The following is a 16367-nucleotide window of genomic DNA, read 5'->3' as shown; positions in this document are numbered from 1 at the left end:
CATCTGCTGCACTCGAAATGAAATGAGTCTCATGGCCACATTAGATGAAGACAGCAGAGTCCCAGCTATTGTCTCTACATTCTTTTGGACATCCAAAGGTAAGATTCCAGACAGAGACTTGAAAATTTCTTTGGCTAGGTTTCTCTGAAGACGAGTGACACGGGCCAAGTAATTCAGTGCCCTCAGGGCAAACAACATTGAAACATATGTCCATTTCCAAAAATGATCCAGTGCACTGGACTCTCTATTTGGAGGATGGATCACTGAACTCTCTTCCAAGAGTACTTTCTTGGTGGTCACAGTTACCATGACTGTGTCTACAGGAGAACCCTTGCGCCAGTACTTCCCATCAGCCAGGCACTAATAAAATGTCAGTTTTTTTCGGGATAGCCTCCACCAGGTCACGATCCTTCCATGCCCATTGGGCCATCAGGTCCACTAAAGCATCCATGGGAGGAACCACCCAGGATGAATATGGGTCAGAACCAAAAACCTCTAGGAACACAGACCCATCAGGAGGAGGAGAGTTGATGGACCATCCCCTGTTCTGTTTCATTAATTCCAAGATTTTGCCAAAACTGACTTCTTCAGGGAAGCCTCTGAGAGAATATTCTCTTTCCTCTAAGTCAGTGTCTTTGGTGACTGACTTTAGAAGACACACAATATACTTTGGCTTGCAAGTTCATTTTCAGAGTACCTGCTCAGTGGGAAAATCGAAGAATTCCAAATAGGACTGGGAACTTACTGTGCAACCCTCCTGAGGTTTTGGTACAAAATGCCCCTGTTGAACAGACTGTTGATGAGAGAAGTTAGATTCCACAAGGTCTTCAGATGGAGCCAATTTTCTCCCTAGAAGTTGACATGACTCTCAGAAAAGCTTCAAAACCAAATGATGTTATCGGCTCCAAAGGAATCCGCTCCAATTAAATCACTGCAGACTCCTTGGAACGGACAAGTCTCAACTCCAAAGCCAATCTCTGTGCCAAACTACTGAATGCCAAAGCACCAAGAGGCAGGGATTGCTCTGACAACTTTGGCATCAAACCCTCCCCTCACACTCCGGTACTGAGCCCTCGGCTCAAAAACTGCTGCAGTTCAGAACACGTCTGAGCCAAAAAAAAAAAGAGAGAGAGGCCCTGTCAAAGAAGTTAAGGCTCTCAAGTCTGACAATGATGCTTTGGGGTAGACTGGCACCAAAATCACCAATTCCATTGGGCTGATCGGCATTGGTAAGGTAACGGGAAGGAAGATTGGACCTGCATTTGGTACCAAGAGAACCCCAAGTTGGATCTGTGCTCTTAAGAATCTTCTCATCACTCTGTCGACACCTTGATCAGACAGATTCTTACAGAACTAGGTCGACAATGCCAATGAAGCTGGTCTAGATGGTCTTCTTTCTTGAAGAATTGGGGAATATAATCTAGGTCTCACCAGTTCCAGCGAGAAATTGGGCCGACTAGTAGCCGAACGGATCTGAGATTCTGATAGATCCAAACATCTAGGTATTTTCAGATCAAGCCCAGGTACTGGGGTTAGATGTGGTGTCCTCTTTCTAGACTTCTCAGTTTCTGTTTTATCTTGTTTCACCTTATCTTTTTAGGATTCCTTGTGTTTGGACTTCTCCATTTCTTTTAGTTTCTTCTCCTTGGTGCGTGAAGTAATAGTAGAAAAGATAGACTTGGGGGAGGGGGGGGGTAGAATTCCCTTGACAATTATATTCCACTGTCTTTGCTGCAGAGCCCTTGCACTAAATGAGAAGCAAGCCTGGCATGGTTCTTCCAGGTATTGCACTTCTAAGCAACACACACACACACAGTATGGGCCCTGTGGTGAAAATCTGTGCCAACACTCACATTTGGAAATTTGACTTTCCGATATCTTTAAGCAACTCAATATAATTAGAACAAGAAGTAAAAATAGTCTGTTCTTAACTACAAGTACTAATAACAACAATAATGCTATCTATGGCTAAGGTCAAAACACTGCACACAAACAACTTTTCCTACTGCCTAAACACTATATTGAAAGCTCTAGAATCAGGAAAAAAATACTAACTACAGCACCTATGTTATCTATAAACTACAAACGTACAAGCCACATACTATAAAACTGTAAAACTATGAACTATAAAAGTCTATGTGGAGGAGTAATAAAAAGAATACTTCCACAAGTGGAAACAAATGCACAGCCCTCAAAGGATGTTTCCGAACTTTTCCATGGCAAACAAGATGTAAGGTGATTAGGTAGAGTCCTAGGGATTATGGGTAGGGGAGGAGTTACAGCCCTGAATCAGAAGTCTTCCAGTTAGTGCCAAAACTGAATCCCATCAGATCCAGCAACCCACAGTTGAAGTGGATGAAAATAGACAACACTGGATCACAGGTTCTGTTTAAAAAAAAACTGGAAACAGTCGCAAATCTTGACTGCTGGTTGCGATGCACTTATTGCGAAAGGCTAGTATTACTGAAAGCCACAATAATGTGGCACTAATGTTGCACTGGGGATTGTGGAAAGCAATATACAAAAAAACGAGAAGTACTAGAAATATGAAGCAAAAATTATTGCAGAGAATGAGAAGTGTATATCACACGGGATCATCCATTAGCAGCAGTTCAACAAACAGATGTAAAAACAAACAGAATGTAGTAGTGCATGAAAGAAAGAAAGACAAAAGTAGCATTGATCATTTTAATTGTCACACCCAGTGATTACAGGGTCTTACATACAGAGACATACAGTCAGAAATAGCAGCATTTACAGGCAGAAACAAACTCAATATGGAAGAAAGACTCACAGTTTCAATAGCAGCAGAAGCAATGGGTCTAATAAAAACAAATCCACAGTTATACTTAGATATGCTACCATTACATATAACTCTGTACGAATTGCAGGAGGAGTCAATTCGGGGCACATTGCAGGTGTGCAGAAAGAGCACTTTTGGCTAGTATCAAAAACTGAAGCAATACTAATTTCATGAACTTTAACTGTATCCTGACTTAGGAATGGGGTCAATTCCTGTCATATTATTACAAACTCAAAAGATACGGAAAAAATAAACCTTGAAAGATGAGCAATCCAACAAGGGGTTTGAGGGCTGTTGTATCATAGAACATGTCCAAATGAACACAAATTATTTAGAAGCATAGACAAACTTAACAGGGGCCTCTTACATGTTAACCTTTGGGTGCATACAAGCAAGTGTAGTAGACATAGCCTAAAAGTAAAACCTGTATTCCCCATCATGAATAATTGCATGACACTCCCAACTCACCTGACCCCTGCCCCAGAAGAACAAACAGGATGTTCAAAAGGGAGGATTTAATGGTCAGAGGAGGGGAACTGGCTTAAAATATAGCTATGCACTGGTGTATGGTGACGGAGCTATCCTAAGCAAATGCAACAGAGAAGAAAACAATTGCTGGACCTGCTGAATCCCTCACCCTTAGGACACAGCAAGCAGTGCCCCAAAATCAAGAGGGCCTCCTCCTTCTGTGGGGGAACTTCTTCTTTGTAAAGAACTTAGGAGGTCTAGAAAAAGAAGACGTGGAGAGGAATCTCAGTGAACTTTTACTGCAATTAATATTCTCTCATTCTCTCTCTCGCTCTCTCTCTCAGGGGCATTTAGAAGGGCCTGCCCAACATTCAGGTAATATCTAAAACCCTTGCTACTGCGTCAACACAGTCAAAATTACAGCATGTAACACGCACTAAAGCCCACCACAAAACATTTGATAAGGTCTTTTACAGATAAGGAACTCATCCACCTTTTCCAGTGCTTGATCCACTAGGGATGACAGGAGCCCAGACAAATGAGACAACAGATAACGGACTCAGGTTTAATAGCAGCAGAGAAAAAATATCCTTGTTAACTTAGTCTAAAGCTATTGGACACCTTTTAAGGTTGTGATGTGCTTTAGTATCCAGAACATATGTTTAACCAAGCATAGCATATATAACACTTCCTTGGAATGACTGGTCAGGATATAATCCCACTCTTTTGGGTGTTTGTGGAGAACATCAGCCTTCCTAGAACACAAAATACAATCTGGATGCGTCCAGGCAGCATACATGATATTCTTCAAATCGGTTAACCATGGATGGGATAGATTCAGGACTCCTCATTCTTAGATAAGGATTAAAAAGCTCCTTGAGGGAAGATAGAGGAGCTACTGACCAAGCTACAATAAACTTAAACAGCTTGATTCAGCCCCACCAGAAAATGAGTTGCAAGAGGCATGTTATAAAGAGAGGAGTTCTCATGATCCCTGTCCATCTCAGAATCTTTAAGACAAAAACCTCTGGGTCCGTAGAATCCCATTCCCATGTACTGATGAGGACGAGGTCCTCCTCCTCTCAAATTTGAGTTAAAGAGAATTCACTCAGTAAGCAAAGTAATAAGGACTATGCACAAACAGAAGCATATGTCAGAGGTGCACACAGCCAAGACAGACCTTCATAGGGTCTACTGCCAACTTCATTACATGTTCCTCAAGGATATAAGTCTGTACCAATAAGAATGTCTTCAGTCACACAAAAAAGTCTGTATGTCCAATGTCTGGAATGACCCCATGGGCCAAGGATCAATGGAAGTCTCCTATACACTACTCTGCAAGCATCAGGAAACTTGGACATTAAACTGCATTTTAATTCTCTAGATGTAGGTAAGCTCAAGACTCACAAATATCAGTAAGGGAATGAGAACACTTGAGGATGACCCCACCGAAGGTGGTTAGCAATGGTGCAAATCTCATACTCCAGTCATCACTGGTCAATGACAGGTGTAAACTGGAGATCAAGGCCGCTTTGAGAGTAGGCTTAGCAAGATGGGAGGGGAGAATGCGAGATGTCTGACCTATGACTCTCTGACCTCCTCATGCTGCCCTGGCAACAGCGTCAGATTATATGAGGAGCCCTTTTGCCAGTCCCTGCACTGAGCACTAGCCACAGTTCCTATTTTTATTTACAGAATTCAGACAAACCCTTAGCTTTTTTTTTTTTTTTTACTCCACTGTGAATGTCACTAACAGTTGCAGCAATGTTTCACATCACAGACAGCAAGGCTTAGTGCCAGTGTGAGCCCTGGCTCTTATCTATGAACCTGCAGGACTTTAAAAGTGTCCCTGCATTTTAGGCATTAGCAGCAAGAATTATATCAAGATTAGCATTAGGATCGAGATAAAAACTATACAAACTGCAAAATTAAATGAGGCAAGTGAACAACGGGGACTAAGTGCTCTCTCTGAACCCTAGGTGTAATGTGATATCACATAGAAATAGTAATCTAGGAAGAGGTGTTCATGTTCTAAGAATGCCAAAAAGAAAAAAATTCAGAAATGTCTCAAGCTGGGGATATCAGAAGGAAGAATCCCAAAAGTGATCAACCACAGAAGACCTGCAAAGTCGAAATGTGTGTCTGTACATTGAGTTTTCTTTACTGTGCTATGCCAGGCTCACAGTCTTGTTGCAGTGCTGTAATACTTTGTAAAGTAAAATTTCCTGATTGCATAATCTATTGCGGCTGTTCCTGCCTTCCTGAGCACTTCTGCTCTGTGCATTATATGCTCCTTCCTGAATCATCCCACTATATCAAAAAAAATTTCAATTTCAAATATTTCCACAAAATGCCTTTCATAAATTACTTCTGGAATATTTGACTACCTTAGTGCAATCTTCTCTCTGATTCCTGAAAAAATGCATTCACACACTTTGCCAGACATATGCAAAATGCAATTATGCCATCTGTATCTTGATCCTTCAACGCTATCAATTAACGTGTCCCGAAATGCTGATTACATTTTCCCATTTCAGTCATATATTTGTGAGCAGCTAATATAGTCAGTTTCAGAATATGACCAACAGCCTTAGAAAATTCATCTCAATGCTATCTTTGCATACAAATTGCTGGATCAGAATAAGTACATATACAGAAAGGAACCATGAACCACATCATAACACATACTAGCACTACATGATCATGGTCAAACACAAGTCTGAAAATACAAAACACAGGTTTTAACATCTCGTGTGCCTGCCTGATGGAGACAGCAATTTGTGTAGTACATTAGATGGATACAGTGATTAATGCATTAAACTTGAAATATATATTCATAAATTCAACCTATCTGGTAAGTTGTGTAACTACTGTATATCTCAGCAAAACTACCTTACACTTTTACTAAGGTACTTCTGCCAGTATTGCCCACACCACATTATGACACAAAATGCAAAGATGCAGAACATGAAAGAAAAGGAGAAAAGGGTGGAATTATGTCTGCATTTCAATGGGCTTTTTAAAAGACTAAGAAAGGCAACTGGCTACTTTTGAAGCAAAAAAAAAATCTTTATTAGGGCAAGAAATGTCACTTAAGTCTATCCTGCTCAATTAAAAGGGGTATATGCTCTCATGTTTGGCTCCTTACGAAACATCATTATAGTAAAGGTATGCAGGACACAAATTTCTTAATGATGCCACCTATGTATTAAAATTATAGAATTTAAGAGGAAAGTTGACTTATGAAACATGGACATGTTTACACACAGTGATGGCACTGTATGACTAAGTAGGTATCATCAGCTGCATTAGTCAGTCACATAACACAAATAAGCTGTGTCAGCTAATCCCATAAATAATACAAACTTTCAACAAAAACAGAAGGCTGAGAAGGAGTGTTTACTACCTATGAGATGAAGATAATGTACCACATGATTTCATGTCCAACGTTATATCTGCCAGATCCAACTCAAAAATTTCCAATGATGCATTTGTGCTAAATGTAGCATCTAACTGCTGTGCAGAAGTGCCTACAAATAAAGAAATAAGAATTAATAAATGGGAATTGCAGCTCTAAGACTAACAAAAATACAGTAAAAACAAAAGTCATGTTTATTTTTTTTTTGTTAGCTAGGTAGGTGGACTGGTCCAAGGACCCTTTTCAGCTATGACCCGACCAAGCCAAGATGGCACCTACAGTCCAAAAGTGTACATGCATAAATTTTCCTAACAGCAAACATACAGTACTAAAGATTCAGGATTGAAGAGGATATTTGCATCAAGTCCAGTTTACTTGCATGAGCTTTATGTTAGTTTAAAAAGCGTATTCTGATGAATAAAAAAAAACATGGATGGACGTAGGTCACTGCAAACACACATGATCATTTATTTTATAAAGCAAATAAGCACTTTCATCTTGACCATCATAAGAGACTTCATCAGATGTTGCAAGGTAACAAACACAGGAAATTTAAAAAGCTAGTGAACAATCATATGACTTCCTGAAGTTCATTTCTTAAAGTGTCCCTTTACTTAATATTAGCATAAAACCATTAAAAAAAAATCAGCATGACAGTTTCTAAACCCAATAAACAGTCAAACATAAATTTGTGTAATGAGAAAATAGTAAAACCCTTTCTTAAATTATAGTTTCATCACCTGTAAGCTTTTAGTTTTAATAAACAGGTGATAGATGAAACTTCATTGAGGGGCGGCCACGGTAGTGCAGCGGTTAGCATTGCCACCTCACAGCAAGATGTTCTCCGGTTCAATTCTTGGCTGGGGTGCTTTCTGTGCAGAGTCTGCATGTCCTCCATGTGGTCGCATGGGTTTCCTCCCATATCCCAAAGACATGCAGTAGGTGGACTGGACACTCTAAATTGGCCCTAGGTGTGAGTGTGTGCGTGTGTGTACCTTCTGTGGAAGGTTGGGCGCTGGGCTGGCAACTCGACACCATAAAACTCCTCTGCCAATCATGAGCAGACAGATGATCCGCTGTGGCGACCCCTAACCGGGAAAAGCCGGAAGAAGAAGATGAAACTTCACTGAGCCATGGGGTACTGAATGCATTAAGCCTTAACTGCCAGTGCAGCTCTTTCTTTTCTAACAGCAGACCCCATGGTCCTCCCCCAGGGTTCACATTTAATTGTTCTAGCACCACAAATTTAAACTCATGACCTGGACAGTTGATAATATGTTTAGATTAGGAAGAAAAGTATAAAAATGCCTTATCTTAGAGGTGTTCCTATATTCTTTTAACATGCGCTCAGTTTTCCCTACATAGAAACCACAGCAGCTCTAACACAGGGCTAGATAAACAACCCCTTTAGTTGAACAGTTGCATCTTCCTTTCACTTTGAACTGTTGATTTTTTACTAGACCACAGTATCCTATGGAATGGCAGAAAATAGCGCAGAGGATGAAATCATGGAAGCAGTGACCAATGGAACTATCAACATACCACAGAGCTATGTCAAGTGGAAAATTTTGACCTTTCTTAAAGCAAAAGGGCCACCATTTTTAAGTGATTACTGATTTAAAAAATGTATGCAAGAAAACTTGAGTATTTTGTATGAGCGAAGTGGTCCAGTGACACAAAGTTTGAAATTGCCCAGTATTTTTAATCCACTCTTGCATCATATTATACAACTATTTGAGAAAATGTATGAACTGAACCAGAGATCTACCTTTAAGTTTATCACAGGGGTAGAATGTTCCAATTTAACAGAAGAGGAAACAGCTATATTGAATTCACTGAAATCTTCTGAAATCAGAATTATGAAACTGGATGGGGCGATTGTTGTCATGGACAACATGGACTATGTGGATAGAATGTACATCATATTTTAGGACACTTACAGCCAAGTCTCTAAAAAATTTGTTAAACATTACATACAGAAATATTCATATGGTAGTGCACGACAATTTATTTTACCCTTTAACCTGTCTAATGTCTAACTACTACTTTAAAACGGAAATCCCTAATCTAAACACTGATGCAAGAACAAATTAATCTTGACAAATTTAACTATCTGAATATGAAAGACCCCATGGTACATGTGACGTCCCCACGCTGGGCCAGTAGTCAAGGAGCCTGAATTCTCACCACTGACACTGGACAGGAACATAAACTTGGAATAGAAATGGATAAACTCAGTATTTCCAGATGCAAAACTCTCTGCACCAAGCACAATTTCTTTTAAGAGCACACAGGGAACACACTCAGCCTGGGGTCTGGATTTCTGTATATGTTTCCCTCTAGGTCCCCAATAAGACTCCTCACTGGTACAGTTGTAGGCTTAGGTCCTCAGCAGTGTCCAAGCCAAATCCTCCAGCGCGCGCACACACACACACACACACACACACACACACACACACACACACACACACACACACACACACACACACACACCACCTGCAAAAGGCTGGCACACATTGACCTGATGGGTCCCCCCACTGCCCAGAGTATAATATAGTTAGCACTGCCACCAGACACTCCACAATCAGCTACTCTAAGGCTCTTAACAAAGGGTGTCCAATTATACTGTGTAATATTAATACTAATATAAAATGGTAGTAGTTGACCAGGACAGCTAGGCCTTCTGGAGTGTACCATACAGTGTCACCAAATAAATATAAGCACTCTCAAAGGTTTAATATTTTCTACACGGACCATCAACAATAAAAGTTTAAATATATTTAACAATGAATAATAAAAGAACAAGAAAATACTAAATATATATTCACAGTAAACCCCAGAGTTCAAATCACAGGAAATATTGACAGTAACAATGATGGACAGGCTCATACAAATAAAGAAAAAACAAACAAACAATCTCTAAACTATCTCTAAACTAAGCTTCACTATATTCCTGACTGAATCTAGGAGAACTACTACTCCCTAACAACTTACTTGATAGAGCAAGGCACAGTGAAATAACTGAGCAGTCTTTCTAGTCATGTTCCCCAAAACTGAATACTCCTTACTCAGAAATTACTCCTATAAAATATAATATCCAAGATGGCTTGCAGAATGACCTCATCTAGTCACCTGACTCTAGGTTCTCACAGTAACCCCTTTGAAGCAGAGACAGGAATTTAGCAAAGACAGCTACAATACACATCTTAAATGTTTATGGCAGTGCCTGGGCCCTTCTCCTCTTTTTACTGAACTAATGAACAAAGGCTTCTTCCAGATCCACCATCTCTGGTCCTATTCAGTACTGTGGGGTACAGTTTTAATGGTTTAACAGTTCATTTGCATTTCCCTTATTTTTCTTAGAGTAAGCTAGCTGGTTAACCTTTGCTGTCCCAGTGTCCTCTATTAAAACATATAAATTTAATTCAGTTACAATAATAAATGTACATTTCTTTTCATTCCAGCAGGGGGCACTGTTAATACATTTTTTTTACAGAAGTAAACTTCACAAATATATTTTCAGCACAAGCACCTGTACAAATCAGTTTGATATACAAATGACACAATTACCCACAAAACTCCAGCCAGTTCACTGGTACATGTCACACATCCACTGCCTTACTTCGCCTGGCATGGCTGGTAGTACCTTTACCCATCTCATTTGCTCACTCAACTAAATAAAATGAGATTATTTGGGAAGCACTACCCCATTGCTTCTTTGATTTCAGACACTCCTACCAGTCCCATCGCATCAGCTCCATCTACTGTATACATAGAGCGCATTTGTGAAGGACAACCCAGTAGTCTCTTAGTCTTGTTCCATTTCCCCCCTCTCCACTTCATAAAAAAAAATGTACACTTTATTCAGCTGCTCTTACTGTAACTGTGTTCTACCTACCTTATAACCTTATTTTGCTGTTGTGTGTGCTATTAAGTGTTCAAGTGCTCTTCTTCTCCATTTAATACTGCTTGCTTGTTAGCCTGATTAGATTTACGTGCTAGTCTACGCATCTTAGTTTTGGTTTTAGCACTTGTGCTTCAGGCCAATTGTTTTACATTTAAGGTTTTTGTGGTCTACACTATTGTGGACAAACCTTTACCAAAACCTGCTCTCCATAAGTCTGCCAAGTATTCAGAACACTGTCTGGACAATTCCCACCAATTTCTCCTGCCAGCTTGGTTGACATGGGCATACTGAGACAGTGTAGCAACTGCCTCATGTTCACAGACAGTCCTCTTCTCCTAGCACATAATTCTACTTGCAAGAAATGCATCTACATCAGTAACCTGGCATCCATGCTCTCACATGCCACAGTCAGTACTCCTGATAAAGAGGACATTCCCAGCGTAAACACCGCACCACTCACATCACACAGCCAAGAACAACACACACCCACCTATGCAGGGGTCCTCAATAAAAACTTACCTAAACAAGACAGACCCACACTCACAAACATTCCACACACAATACCAAACAGATCACACACAGTAGGCAACACACCAGTTTCTCACAAACACAGCCTATTAGGCATAACAATAAACCAACGCAGCTCATAAGGCATAACAATAAACCAAACATACTAGTCACTGGCGACTCAATAGTGAGACACACTGATGTCCCCTTCATCAGGCTCAAAAAGAAGGTTATGGTCAGTTGTCTGTCAGGTGCCAGAATCCACCACATCACGCACACATTTATGTCTCTCCACAAAGAACAGTTGTGTACACTTACCATAAATGTAGATGTTCGAGTGTATTCACTGTTGCAGTCATTACATTTGGGCTATCTGCCTGCAGTTAGCCCTCAACCGGCCTGAACATCAAAGTCATGGATCCCTGCATCGGATGTTGTCTCTTCTTCCATGACGTCAGGTCGTCAGGGGTATAAAACATGCAGCCGAAGCCATTACATCAGTTTTTCTTGACCCAGGTGCCCCCATGGAATGGAAAGCAATTGTATGTTAGGTTACACCTCCAACAAAAAGCAAATACACCAGAAAGCTGAAATACACTAAATAAGAAAAAAAAGTATAGCCAAGAGAAGTCAGGGGGCTGGAGGGAGGGTAATCAGGACTGCAACAGTGAATACACTCAAACATCTACATTTATGGTAAGTGTACACAACTGTACTATGTTCTTCGTGTTTCACTGTTGCAGTCATTACATTTGTGTTGATTCACAAAGCTAAGGAAGGGAAGAGGAAGTTAGAGAGCATAGGACCAGCTATTAAGCCCTGCAAGACTGCAGTGGCAAAACCAGCTCTGGATTTAGAAAAAATAGGCATGTGGTAATGCTTGATGAAGGTATGTACAGAGCTCCAGGTAGCAGCTTCTAGGATGTCCCTGGTAGGGACACCTCTGAGAAAGGCTGCAGAGGTAGACGCAGCCCTAGTGGAATGTGATCTTATCTTATCCCCTGTGGGGTAGGTTTTCCATAGTGCTTATAGCAGAAATGAATATAATGGGCTAGCCACTTAGAAATGGTTTGCTTTGAAATGGCCTTCCCCTCTGCCCCTGCAGCAAAGCCATCTAGCAGCTGTTCAGATTTTCTGAGAGGCTTAGTCCTGTCCAAATAAAATCTAAGTTGTCTGTGCACGTCCAAAAAGAGTGTAGTATTCGTTCTCCTTTGTTCTCTGGATTAGGAAAAAAGTAGGCAAATGAAAGGACTGATTAAGAGCCACACTAGACACCACCTTGGGCATAAAGGTAAGATTGGCCCTGAGGGACACCCTGCCTGCATGGAAGATGATGAAGGGCTCCACTGCCATGAGGGCCTGTAATTCGGGCACTCTTCTTGCTGAAGAGATGGCCAGAAGGAAGGCTGTTTTCCAAGAAAGGAATTTCAACTCTGCAGTTGCAACTGGCTCAAAAGGAGGGAGAGTGAGCTTTTCCAATACAAAGTTAAGGTCCGAGGCTGGAGTAGGGGCTCTCCTGGGTGGTCCTACATTTTTTGGATCCTCTGAGGAATTGTTTTAGCGGGGGGGGGTGAGAGAAGAGGGGTGGTTCAGTATTATAATGTGCTGAAATGGCAGAGGCATGAATTGTAATTGACGAGAAGGAAAAGCCCTTGTGGAGCATCTCTGTTAAGTACTGAAGAATATGCAGGAAGCTGGGCACCGCTGTGCCCATTCCCCAAGTCTGGCTCCAGGAACAGTATCTTTTCCATTTTTCAGCAAAGAATTTTCTAGTACTAGGCCTCCTTGCCTCCAGAATGACATCTAGCACCTGCTTACTGAGGGATGCTAGTGAAGAGTTGAAGGAATTAGCCAGGCTGCAAGGTTCAGGGTTTGAAGCTAGGGGTGCAGAATCTGGCCCTCCTGCTGGGACAGCAGGGAAGGGGTCTGAGGCAGGTGCCATGGTTCCAGCGGTGACATACTGCGCAAGAGGGGGTACACCAGTGCTGGAGTGGCCAGTCTGGTGCAATGAGTATTGTCCTTGGTTTGTCCTGTTTGATCTTTAGCAGAACTTTCGAGAGGAGAGGCAGAGGGGGAAAAGCATAAACTGAGAGGCTTTCCCTGGTGAAGGACAGGGCATCCACTTTCCAAGCTTGACTGTGGGAAGTCCTTCTGCAGTATTTGTCCAATTGGTAGTTCTGAGGGGTGGCAAACAGGTCCATCTCTGGATTCCCCCATTTGTTTCTCAAAAGGTGAATATCTTTGGTTCCGGTTTCCACTCGTGTGGGTCCATGAGATTTCTGCTTAGGTTGTCTGCCGGTGCATTTAGCTTGCCTAGCAGGAATTGAGCTTGTAGGTGCACTTGGTAGCTCAAGGCTGTGTTCCACAGAGCCATGGCTAGTCTGCAGAGAGGGTACGAGTGGGTTCCCCCTGCATGTTTATGTACCACATAACAGTGGTGTTGTCTGTCTTTACTAATAATTGTCCTGGAAGAATGTGGTCCATGAAGGCTGTCAGGGAATTCTGTACAGCTAACAGTGCTTTTTGACTGATATGCAGGTGCGTCTGACTCTGGCTCCATTTGCCCTGAATGCACTGCCTTGCTAAGTGCGCCCCCCATGCATAGTCTGATGAGTCTGTTGTTAGGGTTTGGGCGGCAGGGGGTAGAGTGAATGTGAGCCCCTTGTTGTGGTAACAGGCCTCTGCCCACCAAAGGAACTCTGTCTTTATACAAGGAATGATAGGAATCATTGATTCCAGGTCCTGAGAATGTTGACGCCATAGGTTTTTTAGATACCATTGTAGTTTCCGCATATGCAGTCTTGCATATGGAATTAGAAGAATGCAAGAGGCCATGAACCCCAGGGCTTGCAGTATTTTCCTTGCAGATAGCTGGGTCTTTGTGGCCAGTAGTTTGAATTAGTCAAATAAACTTGTTTCTCTGGCGTAAGGTAAGCCATCTGGGAAGTTGTGTTCAAGGTTGCTCCCAGGAATACAATTTTGTTGGCAGGGTACTAGATGAGATTTCTTTTTGTTTATGGTGTACACCAGTGAGGTTAGAAGTTTCTTTACAAATGCCAGATGTTTCAGTAGCATGTCCTGGATTTCTGCCTGAATTAGACAATCGTCCAGGTATGGGTATATTTGAATATTTCTTTGCCTGCAAAATGCAATGACTGGAGCTAGGCACTTTGTGAATACCCAGGGTGCAGTAGATAAGCCAAAGGGAAGTGCAGAGAACTGATAGTGCATGGAGCCTGGAGCCTGCTCTGAAGCATAGGTATTTCCTGCAAGATTCCCTTATTGGAATGTGCAGGTAAGCTTCCTTTAAGTCTAAGGTTGCCTACCAGGCATCTTTGCCTAGCATAGGAAGCAACTGTTGAAGTGTTTGCATTTTGAACTTTGGGATTACCAAAAAAAGTGTTTAGAAAAGAGAGGTCCAGGATAGGACACCAGTAGTTGTCTTTTCTGGGTACCAGGAAAAGTCTCGAGTAAAAACCTTGTCCCCTTTCTTCTGCTGGGACAGGCTGAATAGCCCTGATACTTAGAAGAGAGAGAACCTGCTGTTTGAGCCTCTGCCCACTGATTTGAGGATAGATCTGGCCAACCGTTTGGGGTTGGCAAGGTGTGGAAGTGGAATTTGTATCCTTGGAAAACTATATTTAAAACCCATTTGTCCTGGGTAATGAGTTCCCAGTTTTTTGCATGCCGGGCGATCTTTCCCCCTAAGGGAGCAGGCAGTTGAGCAGGGTTTGGAAGGTTTAAGGTTAAGTCATTGTGACATTTTTCCATAGGGGGGTGTCTTACTACTTCCAGCTTTGGAAGTGGGAGCCCCCCAATGCTTAGGCCTGTGAGTACTTTGAGACTGTAGCCTAGGTGGTCTGCTGTTCCTGGGTTTGGACTGAGAAGGCCTGGGAGAGACAGGAAAGGACAAATTCTTAAAAGGCCAATGCCTACTAAATCTGAGAGGCTGTTCTTGCAGGAAATCTTTAACAGTTTGTATAGATTTAAGCTTTTTCCTCCATCTTTTTGAGGATGACTTTTGCTTTGTTGCCAAACAGACACTCTTGGTTAAGGGAACATCCAGTAATTTAGCTTTAACATAATCTAGCAAATTTTGCTCCTTAAGCCAAGCATGCCTTCTAAGAACAGACCCAGTGACAGCACCCCTGCAAGATGCTTCTAAAGAGTCAAAACCATATTGCAAAGTACGTTTACCAACTTGTTTAGCAGAATGCATTAAATCCTGCAATTCTTTACTTTCAGCACAAGTCAGGAATCAACATCATTTTCTGTTTAAGTAGTCCCATAATATGCTGCTGATACTTTAACATATGAAACTGGCAGTTTAAGGCCCTAATGGCCAAAGTAGCAGAAGTGTATACCTTCTTACCCCATCTGTCCAAGGCCTTGGAATCTCTATCAGAGGAGGTAGGGGGTTTTGGCAGTAGTAGCCTTAATGCTTTTAGGTCCTTGGGAAATGGTCTCTGGGTCCGCAGTAGGATTCTTGAAGAGGAACTTGTGAGAGTCAGGTATTCTGCAATACCTGTCAGGTTTCCTCGTAGCTGGAGGTGAAGTGTCTGGGACCAGGCTAGATTCCAAAAAGGCATCATCTACAATGTCCAGGACAGGAGGGACAGCTAAAGGCCTGTGTTGAGGGAGGAGTAAGAATTCCCTAAGCATCTTTTTGGAGTCCGTGTAATCCTGGCTTTCCCAGCGGAAATGTTCCCCAAGAGTGTGCAATGTTTTACCAAAAGAAAAATCTTCTGGAGGGGAAGCAGAGGGAATGGAGTCTTCTGCATCAGAATCCTCAATAGCTAGATAAGGGCAAACCCTGGTAATCAGAAGAAACAGAAATTTCAGAATCCTGATCAGAAGAATCAGAAGGAAAATCAGTTCTAGGTCTCTTAGAGGGTGAAGGCTGGCTTCCCCTAATTAAAGTAATAAGGTCTTCAGCCATTCTTATCATTTGTTTTTTTAGGCATATGGGCCTGACCATGCAGTTTGGACGTCTGTTTTCTAGGTGTAGGTAGAGTTTTAGGCCTTTAACAAGAAGATGGCGTCAGTTTGAAATGCAAGTCAGTAGGCCTGAATACACCCTCAGAAGCCGGTGCCTGCACAGCAGCTCCGGACCCATCCAAGGTAGAGACATCCGCAGGTTCCATGGTTGAAGAAGCATCACACGGCATACCGGACTCCGAATGGGTCTCAGTAGAGGCCTGCAAATCTGAAGTAGTGGGTATCAGGGGCTGCAAAAGTGCCTGAGTACCGGCAAACTGGCGACT

The 16367-nt window shown here is 42.0% G+C and overlaps 1 protein-coding gene across 1 annotated transcript in view; it reads right to left on the bottom strand.

Annotated features, from left to right (window-relative positions):
* SEC31A (SEC31 homolog A, COPII coat complex component) overlaps positions 1-16367 on the bottom strand; it is a 1704034-nt gene that overhangs the window by 1542580 nt on the left and 145087 nt on the right. Inside the window, exon 3 of the mRNA XM_044060384.1 lies at positions 6678-6801. Coding sequence (XP_043916319.1) covers positions 6678-6801 — 124 coding nt within the window. The remainder of the gene's footprint in view (positions 1-6677; positions 6802-16367) is intronic.

This window comes from Protopterus annectens, chromosome 2.part0 (genome assembly GCF_019279795.1).
Source record: "Protopterus annectens isolate FY-2018-M chromosome 2.part0, PAN1.0, whole genome shotgun sequence".
NCBI classification, from domain to species: domain Eukaryota; kingdom Metazoa; phylum Chordata; order Ceratodontiformes; family Protopteridae; genus Protopterus; species Protopterus annectens.
This window is presented reverse-complemented; position numbering and strand designations above follow the sequence as displayed.